The sequence below is a fragment of the Oryzias latipes genome, chromosome 17 (assembly GCF_053564925.1).
Source record: "Oryzias latipes strain Hd-rR chromosome 17, Olatipes_Hd-rR_3.1".
In the NCBI taxonomy this organism is placed as follows: domain Eukaryota; kingdom Metazoa; phylum Chordata; class Actinopteri; order Beloniformes; family Adrianichthyidae; genus Oryzias; species Oryzias latipes.
The window spans coordinates 8,454,984-8,474,943 of record NC_136253.1 but is presented as its reverse complement, the minus strand read 5'-3'; the positions used below and the strand labels follow the sequence as shown (position 1 = coordinate 8,474,943).

At 46.1% G+C, this 19,960-nt stretch overlaps 2 protein-coding genes across 6 annotated transcripts in view; one reads left to right on the top strand and one right to left on the bottom strand.

The window, feature by feature from the left end:
* The window catches only part of agla (amylo-alpha-1, 6-glucosidase, 4-alpha-glucanotransferase a), a 35,567-nt gene extending 30,306 nt beyond the window's left edge, over positions 1-5,261 (top strand). For both annotated transcript variants that reach the window (XM_011486144.4, XM_004078663.4), the window contains exon 35: positions 1,597-5,261. In XM_011486144.4, the coding sequence (XP_011484446.1) occupies positions 1,597-1,714 (118 nt within the window). In that variant the 3' untranslated portion in view covers positions 1,715-5,261. The remainder of the gene's footprint in view (positions 1-1,596) is intronic.
* Positions 5,262-5,814: 553 nt separating this feature from the next.
* The window catches only part of si:ch211-267e7.3 (ADAMTS-like protein 2), a 29,883-nt gene continuing 15,737 nt past the window's right edge, over positions 5,815-19,960 (bottom strand). For 3 of the 4 annotated variants that reach the window (XM_078934344.1, XM_004078732.5, XM_078934345.1), the window contains 11 exons: positions 18,075-18,250; positions 17,594-17,984; positions 16,328-16,517; positions 15,277-15,371; positions 15,008-15,134; positions 13,907-14,120; positions 12,750-12,905; positions 8,474-8,644; positions 8,089-8,265; positions 6,686-6,839; positions 5,815-6,592 (listed from right to left, as the gene is read on the bottom strand). In XM_078934344.1, coding sequence (XP_078790470.1) covers positions 6,456-6,592; positions 6,686-6,839; positions 8,089-8,265; positions 8,474-8,644; positions 12,750-12,905; positions 13,907-14,120; positions 15,008-15,134; positions 15,277-15,371; positions 16,328-16,517; positions 17,594-17,984; positions 18,075-18,250 — 1,988 coding nt within the window. In that variant the 3' untranslated portion in view covers positions 5,815-6,455. The remainder of the gene's footprint in view (positions 6,593-6,685; positions 6,840-8,088; positions 8,266-8,473; positions 8,645-12,749; positions 12,906-13,906; positions 14,121-15,007; positions 15,135-15,276; positions 15,372-16,327; positions 16,518-17,593; positions 17,985-18,074; positions 18,251-19,960) is intronic. The other variant, XR_013650508.1, reaches the window with a different exon arrangement.

Here is a 19,960-nt window from a genome sequence, read left to right as displayed (position 1 = left end):
TTGCTGCTGCAGTCCAGGTCCACACCACGAATCAAATAGTCCACTTTTTGTGAAAAAACGATCCAAATCAGAAAAATAACAAGAACAAAGGACTAAAAACTGGTTGAACATCTATTTCTTTTGTAAGTGACCGTGGTATAAGTGGGTTAATGACCTTCAACGTGTGCATTGTGTAAGGGTTAATGGCAGACGAAGTGTGCATTATCCGAAATTAATGGACGACACGGAAGCACTCCACGGCATGCGTCAATTGCTGATAGTGGCGAGCATTATCGCTTAAATAAAAAAAGATTCTGATGTCAGAAATGTTGTAAAGGAGAAAAAAAGCAGATGAAAGGCTTGATGTATGTGAGGGTTAAAAGCCAAGTCTTCTTCAGAAGGGACTTGTGAGGCTTCTGGGAGCTGGACTGAAGACCACATGACCATCCAGAGTGAACACATGAACTATGAGTTGACCTCTAAAATGTCCAGGTCAAAGAGGAACAACCTCTGCTTTAGGGCTGGACAAGGACGGAATGTAGAGGTTATTTAGTCGTTTCAGGATCAGACACAGAAACGGTCTGAGGAGACGTACCTGCAGAAATATCTGCACACACCCGCTGACGTACCCGCTGACGTAAACGCAGACGTACCCGCTGACGTGAACGCAGACGTACCCGCTGACGTAAACGCAGACGTACCCGCTGACGTGAACGCAGACGTACCCGCTGACGTGAACGCAGACGTACCCGCTGACGTAAACGCAGACGTACCCGCTGACGTGAACGCAGACGTACCCGCTGACGTAAACGCAGACGTACCCGCTGACGTGAACGCAGACGTACCCGCTGACGTAAACGCAGACGTACCCGCTGACGTGAACGCAGACGTACCCGCTGACGTAAACGCAGACGTACCCGCTGACGTGAACGCAGACGTACCCGCTGACGTGAACGCAGACGTACCCGCTGACGTAAACGCAGACGTACCCGCTGACGTACCCGCTGACGTAAACGCAGACGTACCCGCTGACGTGAACGCAGACGTACCTGCTGACGTAAACGCAGACGTACCTGCTGACGTAAACGCAGACGTACCCGCTGACGTGAACGCAGACGTAAACGCAGACGTACCCGCTGACGTAAACGCAAACGTACCCGCTGACGTAAACGCAGACGTACCCGCTGACGTAAACGCAGACGTAAGCGCAGACGTACCCTCAGGCATAACTGGGAGAGGATTAGGAATCAGTCAAGAATGTCGTTTCTGAGTCTCAGAATTCAATTAATTCTTCCCAAAGTTCTGGTGCAGGTCTGAAAGAGAAAAGAGGATTGAGATCATCAGAACTTCCAGATGTAAAAACCTGCTCTGGTTTGGCCCGTCTCTAGCCTGACCTTTAACCTTTAACCTGTTCCATTGACCAACAGTTGGTCTGGAACAGGTGAGACTGCAGCTGCAGCCAGACTTTTCAGGAATATTCTCCAGGTCTGAAAGCAGGAAACCAGTTGAAGGAACCTCTAAAATCTCACACTTTTTGTTGTTTGCAGTGACATTTTCTCGTGTGATGTTACCTTTACTCTTTGCCGTGAGGTGATGGGAGAACTTCTGCCTCCTCAGGTCTCCATGGAAGGGCCTGCCAGAGCTGACCAATGAGAACGGCCAGCACTGTCCATTTAGCTGTGAGACGCAGGCCTGGTCCATCGCCACGGTGCTGGAGGTCCTCTTTGATCTGTAGGGCGAGACGTGGGACGGCCGAGGCTTGAACTCCACGCCGCCTCAACGCAATTTTACATTAGAGTTTCCCTTCTTCTGTCCTGTGCCCTGAGGGGAGGGGGGGGGGCTATGAGAGGAATAAAACCATCAGAGGGATAACAGTCTGTTTGGTCCCGCCTCCTTCAGAAACAACAACTCCAGCTGTTTCCTTCTGTCCACATCATTTCCCACAAAACGCAGAACTTCACTTCCACTGATCCTGGCTGTCACTCAGAACAAGCCCGTCCTTTTGGACCTTCCAACCAGCGTGCACGCTCTTGTCTGCTCTGTTTGACCGTCTTTGCTTTGGTCACCCATAACATCTTGGACTTTGGTTCCTGCAGCCTTTGGTTCCTGCCTGATGGCAGCAGGAACTTCTCTGAAAAAGGACCTGCTGTCTTAAGGAAAAGGGGCGCCGGCTGCTGTAACCATGGCGATCGGTGTCTGCGTGCTCTGCTGCCTCTGGCAACTCTGCCTGCAGCTGCGCAGCGTCTGACCTCATTGTCCTTCACATTTCATCGTTTCTAACATCACAACACACACAAACCTTTTGGGTTCTGGGCAGAACCCCCTCCTCCGTCCTTATTTTAGAAAAAGACAGAGAGCTCCTCCTGAAGACAGACGGCAGCTGAGATCAGTGAGGCTGAGAGGGAGACTGAGCTCGTTTAGAAAAACTGTTAAAGAAGTTGATTGGTGCTCTTTTGACTTCATTGAGTTGAATTCTTAGTTGCTGATCATCTGAGTCGTGTGACGCTGGTCCTTTAAGAAAAACTGACCACGGTTGTGTCTGAATTCCTTCCCTATTCACTATGTAGCGCGTTGGACATTTTGCAGCGCAGTCCAAAATCCAGTGCCCTGGAAATTCATCCATGTGCATCCATGCTCTCTAGATCGGCGAATATAGACCACAATGCATTGCGTCACAACAGTTGTGGTCCAAAAATGTATTTAAATGTTTATTCATTCATTCATCTTTTTCCGTTTTGTCCCTTTCGGGGTCACAGGGCTGCTGGAGCCTATCCCTGCCACTTGTGGGCAAAGGCACAGTATTCAAATGTATTTTTTTTAAATGGACCATTTTTAGAGTTTTAGACCATTTTCATTTTCAGAAGACAGTGGACTCATAATCGTCACAAAACGCGCATATCAATTACATTTTAACTTTGTTAAATCGATGACGTCATCCACTATTTAAAAAAAAAAAAGGTAGTGAGCTTGGTGTCCGAATTACTTTTAAAGTTCAGGGCACTACATAGTTTTTCGTATTTAGGGGTTAGGGCGGGAATTCGGAGACAACCTTTATCTGGTTCTGTTTACGCGTTTTCATTGAAATACAAGATCAGAAAAGTCTAAAGGATGTGGAGTTATAGCGCCACTCTGGCTGAAGGTTGTTGGATGTTCAGCTGAGTCGGTGGTCCAGGATCTTCCCTCCCACTGGGGGAGCCTGTGTGAGACGCATCACGTTAATAGAAGCTTGTCAAAGTTGAAGCCTCTCACAGTGACCTTTCAGACTCAGGGACGCCCCCTTCTGGTGCATGGTGGTTCTGTTGAGCTGATTCACAGAGAGTCTATAGCAGGGGTCTCCGAATCCAGGCCTGGAGGGGCCGCCCCACAAATCCGGCCTTATCTGCTGCTGATTACCTGGATCAGGTGTGTTTAGCCAATAAGGAGCTTCAATGGCAGGATGGTTTGAAACATGTTGGACCAGGCCTGGATTCTGACAGCCCTGGTTTGTAGGTTAAGGTTGGACCTCTGATCACATGACTGATGCCTTTGAACGGCCGTCAGCGGTTTGCTGCGGCGCTGTCCTGCAGGCAGCTTCTCAGATGTTCTGACCTCTGAGTCCAGATGTTGGCAGCCGTTTTTGCAGAAAACAAACCAAACGTTGGTTGCGTTGAAATGTTGCATAGAACTTAGATGCTGCTTTCTTTTATGAATTCATCTGAAGAACTCCTGAGTTTCTGAAGCCGTCAGGTTTAGAAATGTTAACGTTCAGCTTCAGGCGTGAAACAAAAATTGTTAGCATGAATATTCTTACAAGTCTACCAGATGAAACAGACAACGCCCTCTCACGCCCACTTCCCCTTGAGCCCCCGGCTCATTTAGATAGTAACCACTGACTGTATAGAGAACTGGACTGAGCGGGTGTTACGTCAGCTGGAGCCAGTCAACAGTGATTGGTCCAAGTCGGTCTGAGTCATGTTTCTATGGCAACTACTGTCGTCCATCAGGAGTAAGCTGATTGGCTTACTTCCTCTTAAAGCAGTTCAAGCGATTGGGTGGGGATCTGGCCCCCCTCTCCTGGGGGGCTGTCTGCGGGAGGGTGGGGTCCACTCTAGGTATGGGACCTTGGAGGTTTGGCGGGTTGCGGTCTCCACTGAGGCTATCAGTTGGGGCCCTGACTGGTCGGGCCGCCCCGGTCCTGTCGGAGCTTGACCAGAGTTCTTACAGGGGCGGGGCTTGAGTGCGGGGGGTCTGGGCTTGCCCCTGGGGCCAGCTATCTCTTGGCTCCTCTCTATTTGTTTGGGGTGGGGAGTGTTAGGCCTGGGGGATTGGCTCTCTGTGCAATGGGGCGGACAATTTTTTCACCAATCTTGGGTCAGTCTGCCAGCTGTCCCAGACTTACCCTGGTTCCCCCTACAACTACTTGGTAGGGCGATTGGGAGAGGGGTCAACCTGCAATGTGCCTCTGGGGGGAAGGGCTACTTGCCAGTGGCCCCCTCCCATGGTTCCTGCATGGACTTTGGCCCCTCCCCTCTCAGTTTTATTTGCACCTTAGACACACAAAACCCTTGGTGGGGAGGGCAATGCTTGGACATCACTGCCAGCAAGCAGCATGTGTCTCCAACACCCCTCCCTTCTTTCCTCGTCTTCTTTTCCGTCCAACAAAACAAAGGATACAAAACTAATCAGTATAACGTTGAGCCTAAATTACAGAAGGGGTTTATACTTATATACTCCTCGTGTGTCAGAAGATCCAGAATCCCCTGCAGTAAAGAGGCCTTCAGTTCTGATCTGGAGAACCTGTCAATCAAACGTTGGATGTGGTGTACATGCTTTTACTGAGGCATCCGATTGTTCAGCTTGTAACTTTAATAACTTGAATAATGAAAAAATATAATTAGAAAAAAGAGTATTATCAAGACAATACTAAAAAAAAAGGATCAGGTCAGGAATGGTTAGTCTGACCAATAGATGTTTTAGTTCTAAAGAGTTCAGATTCTCTCTGTTCCTCCACCAACATCAATGTTAACGAGCCTGATGGCGTCACAGCGAGCGCCCATAATGCCACGGTCACTGAGGTCCTACTTACAGACACAAGTTTAGTCTCACAGCAGTTTGTCAGAATAAAGTTCGCAACCAGGAGCCGCCCGAGGCCGGACGGGGGCCGCCCGAGGCCGGACGGGGGGCGTGTAATTCCATCTTCTTTCATTCTGTGTGTCACCTGTGCGGTCAGTGCCTGGTTGTGTTGCGTCCCGTTGTGTTGTTGTTGTCTCCCTGACAGAACTAAATAAACGGATTGGTCTCTGCCTCGTCTGAATGTTTCATGTGTCACGTCATGCTGTCTGTAAGCACATCTTTCATTGAGTTCTTTCATTTGCCATGGTGGCTGTGGTGCAGCGGTAGAGCCACTGACTTCTGTTCAGTTGATTTATCTAAATCAGTGGATTATATCCATGACTCTGAACCCCACACTGTTCTCTGCATGATGTTGAATGAAGATGGGGAAATGGGAGATGCTTTGCTGTAAAGGCGTTTAGCCCAAATCTTTAAAAAGATGAAATACAGTTTGGACTCCTGGAAGGACACAGGAGGGGAGAGGTTCTGAACAAAGAGGAACCGAGGCAGCAGTCCTCCTGATGGCTGCTGACAGGACGCCAGGATTTCCCGCTCGGACACAGTCTGTCACCTGGAGGGGGGTGTCTGCTGAGACTCCAGACCGCATCAGTGAGGACAGGCCAGAGGTTTCACATTAGAGGATGGATGTAACTCTGGAAAGTCATGAAAACTCTTCATGACTTGGGTCTTCATTCTTCATAATTTGACAAATACATTTGAAGAGACAAATGATTGACAGCTGGCTGGTTAACAATGTTTGAGTCGTGCTTTAATCTTAAAGTCAAACTGCCTGACAGAAATGTCAGGCAGTTCAACAAACAAAAGTCTTCTTCATGACATGAGCATCGGTGAGTGTTATTTGTTCCACTTAAAGGCCTAAAAACTGATGTAGCAGAACTTTCAGAGCTAAGGCGAGTTCTCTAGAGTCATCTTCCTGTTTGACAAAAATCCTTCCAGTCTTTCTCTCGTCCAGCAAAAAGATCAACAGACTCGTAGAAGACTTTAAGTCCAGTTTCATCCTCGCCTCCTGGATGAATGAGATCTCCATCGATGCTCAGTCTCACTTCTTGGTTCTGAGACTTTAAACAGTAGAGGTAGATGAAGGAAAACGTTTGCATGGACTCATTCAGGATAGTGACAAAGGTTTTCATGAAGACTCTGGTGTGTTTCTGGACAAACTGCATTCATGAGGTTTGGGTGGTCAAAGAACAAAAACGTACAGATGACAGTTCAGGGTCAACGATGTAAAGGACAGATTGAAACTAAACTGGCGGATCACTAAGGGATCCCTGTCTCTTTGCATGGATCCTGGACGGGGGCCCACTCTGTGGGCGGGGACAGCAGGTCACGGCGGGTGGGAATGAGACGTTAGTGATGGTTGCATCTCAGTTTGGGGGGGTCTTACAGGCCTGACAGCAGGCCTGCCGATAGTACCAGTGTGAGCAAAGCTTCACCTTCAGGACTAAAGCACAGTTGGCTGTTGGCTTGTCCTGGCAGAACGCGTCTGCTGAGACAGATGCTGCTGCAGAAACAGAACAAAGTGGTTAGCGTCCACTCCTGGATGACTTTGGACCTCAAACTTTGATGCTCAGCTTTGACGGCTGTAGTTTCGTACCTGGTGCGTCTGCAGGACAGTCCTGGATTTTGCAGTTTTGTCTAGTTTCTGGCTTCAGAAGAGGGTAGCAGTTGTTACCCCGGGTAACCAGCTCCCCTCCCTGGTAGCACTTCACCTCTCGAACTTGGACACCGCTTCCACAAGTTTTACTGCACTAACAGAGCAAGAAAGAACATTTTTTCATTTTGTTCTTCCTTAACTTTGGGTTCAAATCCTCTTTGGTTTCTGGCAGAAACAGACGTTTTCTTTTGAAGATGGAAGAACCATACAGACACATCCACTGAATCCTGTTATCCAATCAGCTAATTCTTTAATTATTTGACAATACAATCAATCCTGTTATTTATTTTCTTAATTTATTTTACTTTACTTGTCCAACAGCCGAGTACATATCTTCTGACACAGCGGGTGGATATTTGTATAAACTCCTCTTGTATCTGGGGCTAAACTGTATTCTTCCCTTCAGCTGTCCTGGACTGAAAGACCGGATTGTTTTTGCAATTCTTCTTTCTTACTGCGCCTTTGAGCAAAGATTTTGTCCCTCCCCCACAAATTGAAAGACTTACCAACATTTGCACACACCTCATGGGGCTAAAAAAATCCTTCTTCAACAGCAAAATCTGGGATATCCAAATGAAGTCCTGAAATTATGGGATGGCCACAGACCTTATGGCTTGGCTGCCATTTTTTGGTAAAGTGTGAAATTTGGTCATTTTTTCCATAAGACATTTATTTGAGTGATTTTCCTCAAATTTCACACACGCCACCGGCTGAAGTCAACAACCACAACCTCAGGTTTGTTGACCTTTGACATCTGGAAGAGGCCATCATCTTGTATGCCATCAAAAAGGTAAAAGGAAGCCTCCACAGTGTGTGATATAACTGTCATACATGGAGGAGGAAGTGTGATGGTATGGTTTAGCTGGGTCCAAGGCCTTGGAAAGAGTAAGAGTCACCCTGAACAAAAAGCTGCCACAGCAGACTGGTTTCTAGAAAATAATGAGTTCTCTGGACTCAAACGGTCTCCACAGTCACCAGAACCCAATAGAGAACCTTTGGGATGTGGTGGAACGGGAGATCGGCATCATGGATGTTCAGCCGACAAATCTGCAGCAACTGATGCTGTCATGTCAATGTGGACCAAAGTGTCTGAGGAATGTTTCCAGAACCTTTTGAACGATGCCAACAAGGATGAAGGCAGTTCTGAAGGCTAAAGGGGTCCAAGTGGGTGAATATCCTTCATTTAGTGACTAAAGTTTTTATCATTTTACATCAACTGTGCGTGTGTGTGTGGGCAAGGGGGGGGGGGGGGGGGTGTTCGTGTTTGTGTGTAAGTGTGAGGATGTGTGTGTGTGTGTGTGTGTGTGTGAGGGAGGGGCGGGTCCATCAGGAGGCAGACCTACCTGGGACCAGGAAGTGCTGAACCATTTGGAGCAGGGTCTCTGGAAGCATGAAGACGTGCTCTCTGGTTTCTTGTCTGGGTCACAGCTGCTGTCTGGAAACTCTCGGAATGTGCCTCTTTCCAGGCCTGCACACACCACCCGACGCCGCCTCAGGCCACGCCCACACGTCACATTACACTACAACATTTAAACACAAGGAGTGAAAACAGTCATGGGAAACATGATGGCTCCTTCTTTCCATTTGGAAATAACATCTTCAGGAGAAAAATGGGAACACAGCAGTGAGTTCTTCCTCCTTAAGCCAAGACAAAATGCAGAGTTCTGAAAAAGTGGCTCCTGCCAATCGGTTTCCATGAGAGCCGTTAAATAATTGGGCTATAGTCACCTGTTGCCACTCCTGTTCCACCCAGTGGGGGGCGCAGTCTCTGTCACCACAGGGGTAAACTGTGAGCGGCCGCAGTAATTGGTCACACTGCTCCTCTGACATCACTAACCCCTCCGATGAGCGGCACGTCACGGTGCGCAGCATCCGTCCGTCCCCACATGCACCCGAGCACTGGAATTTCACATTACATCTCTGTTAGCGTCTCCTGCTGCCGAAATGTATCATGGTTAGCACAGAAACGCAGCTATGTAGAGCCCGGCAGAATGGGTCTAGCCAGCCAGACGCACACAAATATGGAGGAAATTCAGTGAAAACAGGCCCTGTGATGGAGGAGGAAACCATCAGGGGGGGAACTCCACCTTCACCCAACAGTGGCTGGGATAGGCTCCAGCATCACATGACCAAGAATGAGATTCAGTGGGTCTGGAAAAGGATGACCGGATGGATGGATGGATGGGTGGGTGGACAAATGGATGGATGGATGGATGGGTTGGTGGGTGGGTGGGTGAGTGGGTCTAGATGACCCAACTCCCATCGTTAACCCTTGTACTATCCTAGGCACTTTAACATTGGGAGTTGGGTCATCTAGACCAGTGTTTTTCAACCAGTGTGCCGCGGCACACTAGTGTGCCGTGGGAGATGGTCAAGTGTGCCGTGGAAAATTGCCCTCATTAACTGATCTAAAAACATTTCCCATCTCCAGGATTTCAGCTCTGTGTTCATCCAAACAGGCCCTGATAAAACACTGAGGAGTTAGGAATATAAAAGATCGTAAAATACTTTTTCTTTGCGTTTATTTTATTTTATTAAAGACATTTTGATAAGGTACCGCGATTCAGCTGCAGCTCCGGCTGTATTTTGGAAAAGTCCCGCCCCTTTAACTGTCTCCACCAATCATTCTTGGGGAGCTTAATCACATGTCATCAGTCTGACCAATCAGAAGTGGTTAAAGTCTTCACTTCCTTGTCCCGATTTAGCTCGTAAAGTCGCTCAGTTCTAACAAAAATACCAGCTAAAGCTCGTCTTTAGCGGTGTTGCTTTCCACAGAATCCGGTATCAGACCGTGGAACAAGTGAACAAAACAATGAAGCTCCGAAAACCGATCTCCGGCCGTTTTATGCACTACATCTCCCATGATGCATTGGGTTGTGAGAGTGACAGGGCACAAGGAGATCTGTCGTTAGACCTCTTGAAACCAACGAACACACATCAAACTGTTTTTAAATCTTCTAACTTATCTTTTATTGCATCTTTTAGAAAAAAAACAGCTGCAGTTTCCAGCTTTTTCTGCAAAAATTATCTCAAAAATGCATGTGAGATTGTGGAGGGGCTGTAGATCAATACAGACTATGAGTTTCTCCCTTTTTTTTTAAATTTTTGGATGCTGGTGTGCCGCGGGATTTTTTTTAAGGTTAAAGTGTGCCGTGGCTCAGAAAAGGTTGAAAAACACTGGTCTAGACCCACTAGACAGTGTGCTGAACCTTTTTTCTACAATGATTTGTGATCTTCACTGGTGTCCATGGATTACATGAAATCTTTCCACCTTTATCCACCTTTGTCATGGTAGGGAGAACATGTGAATGTAAGGGTGGGGTCATCTAAGATAGGACAAGGGTTAAAGTGCCTAGGATGGCACAAGGGTTAAGAGGTGTCCAGCACACAGGAGACTAGAAAAGGGCATTTCTTAACAAAGAACAGCCCCTCCCATTTCATGCTGTCAGCAACGACTCCCCATGGAAAAGAAATCATTTCTTTAGACAATAAGGTGAGGGCTACAACAAGATCAGCAGAGCTTTACATATCAGTCAAAATACTAAAGCAAAAGTGATCCAAAAACTGAAGAAAGCTGGAAGTGCAACCATCTCACAGAGACGTCCAGGCTGTCCACAGAAGCTAACATCTGGACAGGAGCGTCTTCTGATGACAAGGGTTGAAGAAAATCACAGAGCAGGTTCACTGCAGCTAGCTGAAGCAGTAGGACGCCAAACTGGAGGGACTGTTTCCCGTAAAACCACATGGCGCACACTGCAGAGGAATAACATGCATGGTTATCGTCCATGAAGGAAGCTTCTCCTAAAGACCATGCATGAAAAAGTACGCCTAGAATCTGCCAGTGCCCCCACTGATGAAGATGAAGACTACTGGGATGCTCTGGGGTGATGAGACAAACATCACCGTTTGTGAACTAACAGTTTTAAGACTGTACGGCGTCACAAAGGTGAGGATTTCAAAGACAAATGCATGGTGCCTACAGTGAAACACGGTGGTGGCAGTGTCCTAATGTGGGCTGCATGAGTGCTGCTGGTGGGGGGGCTGCATTTCCATAATGATATCATGAACTCAACAATGTGCTGCTCTATACTAAAGGAGAAGATGCTGCATCCCTTCATGCACTTTTCCAACACGACAACAACCCCAAACTTCTAAAGCTGCTGCTGCATGTCTGATGAACAGGGTGAAGGTGATGGAACGGCCGAGCATGGCTCCTAAAACTCAACGTGTGGAAAGTTTGGACATTTTCTTTTGTTCATTGAGCTTCTGATTAAATTTGAACTTTCTAAAGGGGGTGCACTCATTTATGCTGAGTACTGTACATTTAAAATCCATTGGTGTTTAAACAAACTTTATTTCGTAAATGTTTGATTATTTGTTGAAATACTTTTTTTTCCATCATTTTCTTTTTAATTTATATAACTTAAATATCATTGACTGTAAACTAAATGATTAATTACATCACAATAAAAACAAGATAAAGTCTTTGAGTCATAGCTACAGCTGTGTTTGTATAACATCCTATGTTTTACGTTGAGGTATATTTCATGACATAAATATATTTATAAGGCCTCTTTCAATACAGTGATCCCTTGCTGTAACGCGGTTTACTTTTCACGGTTTTGCTACTTCACGGATTTGCATCGTGCATTGTGTTCTGCATTCTGATTGGCTAAAAAGTCACTCGGCTTCTTCTCTACCTGTGCGTCAATAACGCTGCAGTTTAATATGTACACGTACGTAAAACAGCTTGCCAAATTTACATTACAAACGTGCAAATTCTCTTGCAATTTCGAGTTTCTCTAAAACCCATAGGAAAAAGAGTGACAACAACTGCCAATCACTATGTTCTTCTCCTGAACAAACACAGCTGCACCGCGGGCTTCAAGAGAAGAAAACCCTGCAGAGCAGGGTCAGGATGCAGCGGCTCAGTCTGAAGACCAGTGAAATACACTTAAGTCACTATTTGTCCCACTGTACTTTGTATTTTTTTCATAATCATTTTAAATTTTCTCCTGTTTAATCCAATTACTCGGGTCGCGGTGGGCGGGGCTAATCTCCGCAATTTGAAGCCTTCTGTTCACATCGATGAATACAATTATTATTTGACAGTACAGTACAGAAGTTACTTGTTGAAAAAAACATTTTTAAAGTACTTTTATTGGTGAAACAAATGCTTGAGCCTGTAAAATGGTTTGTTCTTTCTTTTCAATGTATACAAGTATTTAAAGTATTTAATAGTATAATAATTGTAAAAAAAAAAAAAAAAAAAGGTTTCTACTTCATGGATTTTGCCTATCACGGGTTCTTTTTGGAACGTAACCCCCGCGAAAAACAAGGGTTTACTGTACATGACCTTTGTTATAGGATATATAGAATATAATCATGTCCCAATCAGTTTATTGCGCAGTACATTATCATATATTTGCACATTATCATGTTTTTTCACATACTGAGAAACATATGACTCCCATATATGGAGCATATTGTTCAATATACTGAGAAATATCTGATTGTTCTGTAAGGTGACTGCAGGCAGCCAGACTCCTGTGTCATAGGAGCCACACGGCCCGCTGGGACGGCCCTTCCTGGTGGACCTGTTTGTGTTGGAACACCGGTAGCTAAACCTGAGGAGGATCTGGATTTTCAGAGTAGCTGTGAGGTCACAGGGTCACAATGCTAATGCCAATGCTAATGCTAAATATTTCTGGGATGTGCAGAGCAGGGATCTGCTGAAAACAGGAACCTGTTCTGGAGGCTCGACTTCCTGTTCTAAAAGTCCCAGCTCGAACAAACGGGACGCTGCGCCACAGCGGTGGCTTCGTGTGTTTCTTCAGCAAGCTGCTGAGGATCTTTTTAATGAATAAAACTCACTAACGTGCCAAACATTGAATGAGAGTCAAAAACAAAAACGCTTGTTGCTGTTTTTGAGGACACTGACCCACCGACCGACTGCCCCTTCCTCAGGCTGCTCTTGTTTGAGCGTACAGACTGAAGAACTTACAGGTCCCCAGTCAGAAACTGTCCAGCGCCGGTCACAGGGCGGCCCCTCACATTCCTCTCTGTCTGCTGGTTGGGAGGTCTGGTTGCACATCCTTCTGTCGGAAGAGCAACGAACGTCTCGCGTTCGGAGGCCCTGTGAGCCACAGCGTGCCGAGCACTGAACAAAGAAACCCAAAGAATGAAATGTGAGACTTGTTTTCGTCTGACAGCTTTTAGATTTCCTGAAACAACTAAAAGCTTCTGCTTTGGTTCAAGCTGCAGGCCCTCAAGAAAACCTGGAAAAAGGATTCCACCTAAAGATATTACAGTTAGGTTACAGGAGGAATGATAAAAATCTAAGGAAATCTAGAAATCCTACATGTATTGGGGTTCACATAAATCTGGTGTGACATACTGACCATCAGCTGCACTGACCTGTACCTGTCCCGTCTCTGTGGATCAACATAAGAAGAGGTTTGTTTGCCCATCAAAAACCCTAAACTTGCTCTTGTTCGACCACCTGGATGAACACAAGTCCAGTTCAGCGACTCGCTGCCTTCAACTCGCCTCGAATGGAAGCCAGCTGCTCTACAATTGTCGGCATCTCAACAGGATGTGATGTCACGAGACCTTCCTGAAAACTAGGCGGGGCAACGAACACACTTAGTAAAGCCAAAAAGCTCAAGGACTTGTCAATCAAAAGAGCACTCCATGTTTGAAGGCAAAGTTTACATTTGAACAGATTCTGTAGAAATATCTGGAATCTTAACTGATAAAAAGCATTTTTTTAATGTTCTTTCCAGACTGTGTGGGTTTAGGGGATTTTGCTTTCAGACGGTTTTCCATTGGAGTGAACAAAGGCTGACCTGGTTCTGGTTACCTGGTTACCTGATGAACTGATGTGTTTTCTGAAACCCCAGATTTCCATCATCTTTGTCTTTCTGACTAACTACTGCGAGGGATAAAGTTTTGCATTGTTGCCTAGACTTTCTCAAGTCGAGCTCGCAGTTCTTGTTCTGAAGTCATGGGGACGTAAGGCCCACCGGATTATTTCAGGCCACTTTAAGCCACCTCTATGAGGAGGTTTTGGGGTCCTGTGGTCTGAATAAACACACAGCTTGTCAAAGCTCTGCAGCCCAAGCATTGAAATCAGCCTCACAGACAGTCCTGTTGCAGTACCTCCGTCCACTCCGACACCTCCCACTGCGGTCCACAGCTTTGGCCAAAGCAAGGCTTTCTATTGGCTGGTCTGTGGAGGTCATGTGACAAACACAGCGAGTCGTAGACTGAAGAGTCGAGGCCCGGAGACAGCATTTTCCAGCACCTCACGGTGCGGTACTGAAGCCCCTCCCCGCAGGTCCGAGAGCACTGGCTCCACCCACTGGTCTCCCATCTGCAGCCAGAGCAGAACGTTTTCAGTGAATGAAATCTACATGCGTTTCATTAACTGAAGTCTCGAGGCTCATTTGATCTTTCATTTGTGCTTCTGTTGTGCTTTGTTTCCTCTTTACCGTCCGTCACCAGAGTTCAGAACTGAGACTGTAAAGGCGTTCCACAGAGCAGGACACTGGGCCGCTTCTGTTCTGCAGTCAGACATGAGACCTGTCCATCCGGAGGGGCTGCACTGAGTGGTCCATGGACCTTAAAAACCCTTAAACCTTTTTTTTTTTACAATAATATTCTCAGCAAAAGCTTTCTCCTAAATCCATATTTTGTTGAAAGGAGCACAGACCAAGAGGTTTCGCTGGTTAGACCTTCTCGTGAAAACAGTGCCGAGAACCTAAATAACGTATCAAATAAATGAAATTATTGCCCAAAAAACATTTCTGAATTGACAAATTAAACTTCAACCAAAGAAAAATGTCAAACCTTAAACAGGGAGAAGAACTAAGATACCGGAACCAGAACCATGACCAGTGAGAGATAACTCACTGAAATATTGTGTGTTTGGGGGCGTGTCCCTGCAGCACACTGGCAGCTTGTACACCACCTACCCCAACAGTAGCTGGGATAGGCTCCAGCTACCGTGTGGAACTAAAAGGGATTCAGTGGGTTTGAAGTTGAACGGATAGAAGAAAAGCTCAAGCCAACTTAGATCTGGTGTGACTGTGGCCGTGGGCACACCTGAACATCTAAGCTTTTTACGCTATGTGAGCACAAACACGCCACAGAACATTTGTTAACATTAGCAGATGCTTCCAAACTCCACTTCGACTTTTTGGGGGGGTTTCTAGGTTTAGCATGCAGTTCATTAGTGATCACAGAACAACGGTTCGGTACCGTGGAGGACATTCCTTCCCACTGCAGAACTCGTGGGTGGGTTCTGGTCGGGTCAGAGAATCGCAGTACATATCATCCACCTCTGTACCATCGTAGCGGACACACATGGCAAAGCTGCTGGACAGACCTGGTGGAAAACACAAACCCAAACAAAATCATTTGTTCCGTTTTATGCATTTATGCCAGACATTACATCTAAATAAAAACCGTCCTTTTCCCCCTTCTCTTTGTGGCCTCAGCAGAGAAACTGTGGGTGTTTGTGTGCACACCTGCTGTGCAGGTGGAGCTGCAGGGGGCGTGAGCAGACACCTTCCAGCGATACATGTCAGCGGGACTGATGCGGCGCTGCAGCGGCACATCGTTGCTGAGAAAAGGAACACGCAGGACAATCACAGACACAAATGACTTAAATGTAGACAAACGATCAGTGTTCCTGTCTCAAACCAAAGGTCATGAGATTTTTACGATTCCACTGATTAATATTTAAAGTCCCACTCCGACCATCTTCTGGTCCCCAGTGGACTTTTCCTTGTTTCATTCTGAGCTGTGGGCACAGTAAGCCTTCCCATCATCCCTTTGTCTACAGTCTCACCCACTAGCTTACAGCCCCTCACACCCCCAAACTAACATAGGGATTGTACATTGTAACAAAAATGGCAGCAACATTGTTTCTATCCAGCCGTTCAGTTTAGATCCAGATTCCAGCTCAGACCAGGAAAACAAAGACGTTCATGGGGCGGCCGTGGTGCAGTGGTAGGGCGGTTGACCTCCAATCGTAAGATTGTGGGTTTGATTCCCGCCTTGCCCGCCAATGTGTCGAGGTGTCCTTGGACAAGACACTGAACCCCACCTTGCTTCTGGTGGAAGGTTGTCGGCAGTGGAGCCGCCACCAGTGTGTGAATGTGTGTGTGAATGTAAAGCGCTTTGGGCCTGTACAAGTATACGCCATTTACCATGGATCTATTTGTCTGCAGGTGGATGATCAGAATGGAGCAGAGCAGGAAGACTACGGCCTGCCAACTGGACGTCACCGCTATGGGCTTTTTCTAACAGTCTGCTCCTGATTCACAACAATTTGAATAAAGAAATCCTCAGAAATGTAAGCTATGCCCACCATCGTCAGAAAAATGCCTAGAAACAGCAAAAATACCATTTTCATTTAAAATAGCCTTTTTTCTCTGGCGATACATGGACATGACAACAAAGATGAAGGCAGAGAGTGGATGGGAGGACAACAAAAAACGTGTTTCACGTGACTAAATGCATATAACACTAAACCCAGCTGGATGTACCGGTAACTTGGTTGGTGTGGTGTCAGACCTGTCAGTGCCGGCTCTCTGGGCAGCTGTTGTCTTGTGGGCGTCAGGATCCGGGTCTTTGGCGGCTGGTGCTTGTGAATTTGTAAGTGTGTGTTTGACAGAGTGAACGCTCGTCTGGTTGCGATGCAAATCCCCCCGTAACGTGTAGGGGGCAACGTCTGAGAGGGCAGCAGAGTAAAGGCTCCGACTGCCTGTGGATGGAGACACAAGCAAACCTTTACCTACTCACTCACCAGCTGATGTGGACTTCAGCTTAACTCACAGTTTCATTAGTCAAAAGAGCAAAACTGCATAAATGGAATCAAATAACCAAAACTTTTAAAAAGTAAGACATTTTTGTCAAGATCACTTCAAAAGAATCTACCAATTAATCAATGAGCGATGTGTGAACCACAGATCCCTGATGGAAGCAAAACCAAGTTCACTTAAAAACTATCACAGCAAACACACAAACACATGGAAACATAAATTAACACAAACAAATCCAAAAAGGATCCACAGAAAGTAAGGTTGTTACGATAAATCTATTCCTAGTTCTACGATCAGGCCAGATCCATCTGTATGAGACAGAATCTGATCAAATCAACCTAAACCGTAAAAAATTGTTTCAAAATTTGATAAATTGATCATCAATCTGGAAGATACCATCTGGATTGAGGTGGGGTAGGATTATATTGTTCTAAGGTAAAAATGACCAATCACAGCAGACAACACTCATGTGATGTCATTAACACGGATCAGTCCATCATTCCAGTCCAATGTGTGGAAAGACTTTGAATAAAGTCATGTGACCATCCAGTGTCTAGAATGTTCCCTTTGGATTCTCTGGATGTGGAAAAACAACAGTGGGCTGAACTTTAGGAAACTAACATGTGAATGGATTTGACATTCATTCTAGTTTACTTGTTTGTTTGGACACAGATTTCATTTCCACTTGATGATCTGGAAGAAATCCAAGAATCTGGAAAACTTCAGGAATTTCTGTCTGAGTCTCACTACTGGAAGTTTGGATGAAGATGATCTGGATCCACTTTAGGTCAGAGGATCTGATCCAATCGGAGCATTCAAAATGAACTAAAATGGACTATGAATCGAATCGTTGTTAAAAGGAATCGTTACAGCCCTGACAAAAACATTCACATAGATTTACTCGAATTTTGAGATCCTTCAAATTCCAGAAAGTGACTAAGTTAGTAGTGTTTTTATAAAACTCTCCTCTGCCTTTTGGATCCTGCTAACAGCTAGAGGAAGGAAAGGTTCCACTCACTGAAGTCGGTCGGTGGTGAAGCCTTCTCGTGTACCACGTCATTGCCACTCAACACAGCATCAACTGGTCTGTGGACCCGAACCCCATTAGTAGAGGGAGAAGGGGTCCGTGTCTGGGCCTCCCACACATCCTTTTTATCCTCATCTTCCTCCAAAGGTTCCTCTGCTTCAAGAAGGCTGTTGAAGCAATGTGCAGATGCCTCACATCTGCTTTGGTTCCTGGAGCCACTCTGGGCCCCTGTGGCGGTCTCTGGTACTTGTTCTGTGGTGAGGTTAAGGTAAAGGTGTGGGGGCCCACTGGAGACAGCTTCAGAAGCAGAGATGTTGTGAGGCACAAGTGGGAGGGTGTACTGGTATGTGATATGGGAAAGTTTTCCATTCAGATTGTAGTACTGTGGACAGTGAGAGAAAGAAAAGGGTCAAAGAACACACTTCAGGGTCACAATGGAAACTGTTTTGTGCTTTATGTTCATAAGTGGTACCATAACATTGAGGGCCTGCACTGTGGGCCCCTGAGCGGTCATGTACTCCAGCCCCTCAGAGAAGCCACTGCTCGGACGTCTGTATTTGAACACTGTTCCCGCCACATGAAAGTTTTGTGGATTGTCAAAGACGGGATTTCCATTGAAGAAGAAGCGTCCTGCTTCATCTGACAAGGCTGGACAGGAGAGCAAACATCAGCGTTTGAACATGAAACTGCATTTAAGCCAGAGCTTTAACAGCCTCTTTGTCTGTTTAAGGAGGAAACTATGGTCAGCTCCCACGTGAGGTCCTGGGTCTTGGGTTTGCCCAGGATGTGTAATAAGTCCTCTGTGGAGATGGGAGAATCTGTTGGAGTGAGTGAGGGCGGGTGGGCGGAGACTTTTCTGAAGTCCACGATCATTTCCTCTGTGTTTTGAATGTTCAGCTCCAGATAGTCGCAGCTGCAACAGGACACCAGTTGGTCCTCCTACCTCCTGTAAGCACACTCATCACCATCTGAGAAGAGCCCACCCAATGAGCGGTGTCATCTGCAAACTTGATAACTTCGACAGATTGGTGGCTGACGGTGCAGCAGTTGGTGTACAGGGAGAACAGAGGGGATAGAACAGTCCTGATGGTCAAACAGGATCCTGGTGTATTTTCCTGAGGAGACCAGATGCTGCAGGATGAATTGAAGGGACAGATTCATTGCATCATCTTTGGATATGTTGGCTATATTGACTGTATAAGAGATCTGGACTTAGCGACTGTGACACCACCTGTAGAAAATGCCTTACCACCTTCTCCAACCATATGAAGCCAATTCAGTCGCCATTTTTCCACGATTCGGACCTCACCTTGTTGGAGCCAGTCGACAGTGATTGGTCTGAGTCAATATGAGTCAAGTTTCTATGGCAATTACTGTCGCCAGTCAGGAGTAAGCTCGTTGCAAGGCCACACCCCTTTCACTTTGAGTGGCCTGTGAGAATCTGTCCATCAATCAAACAATGCTTTTACCAAGACATCTGATTGTCAGTTTCTAATATGAATAACCTGAACTACTGAAAAAATATGAACAAAAGAAGACTGATGAAAAGAAGATGTGTAACCCTTGTGCTATCCTAGGCACTTTAGATAGATAGATAGATAGATAGTCTTTATTGTCATTGCAACATTGTACAACGAGATTAAGGTGCAAAAATAGTCAAATAGTAAAAATAGTAAAAAATAAAAAATCACAATAAATAGTATAAAAACAATATAAAATACAGCAGACATAACCCACACACGCGTGAACATTCTGTCATGTTTCCATTTATGGCTTGTTCTTTACAGCGTTTAATGTAGTTATTGCTACGGGATAAAAACTTTCCTTGAATCTGTCAGTCCTTGTTTTGATTGACCTGAACCTTCTCCCTGATGGCAACAGTTCAAAGAGGGAGTGTCCAGGGTGTGAAATGTCCTTAAGAATGTCCTGGGCTTTTTTGAGGCAGCGCGAGTTGTGGAGTTCTTCCAGAGGGGGGAGAGGGCAGCCAGTGATCTTCTGTGCCGTGTTAATGACCCTCTGAAGAGCTTTCCTCTGAGCCACTGTGCATCTGCTGAACCACACACAGACACAGTACGTGAGGATGCTCTCAATAGAGCATCGATAAAAGGACACCAGCAGTCTCTGGGAGATGTTGTTCTTCCTGAGCACCCTTAGGAAGTGCAGTCTCTGCTGGGCCTTTTTTAGCAGCTCAGAGGTGTTTACTCCCCAGGTTAGATCCTCCTCTATGTGGACCCCCACCCCTTTAAGATTGGGAGTTAGGTAATCTAGACCCCACAATACAGTGCGCTGAACCTTTTTTCTTCAATGATTTGTGATCTTCACTGGTGTCCATGGATTACATGAAATCCTCTTCACCTT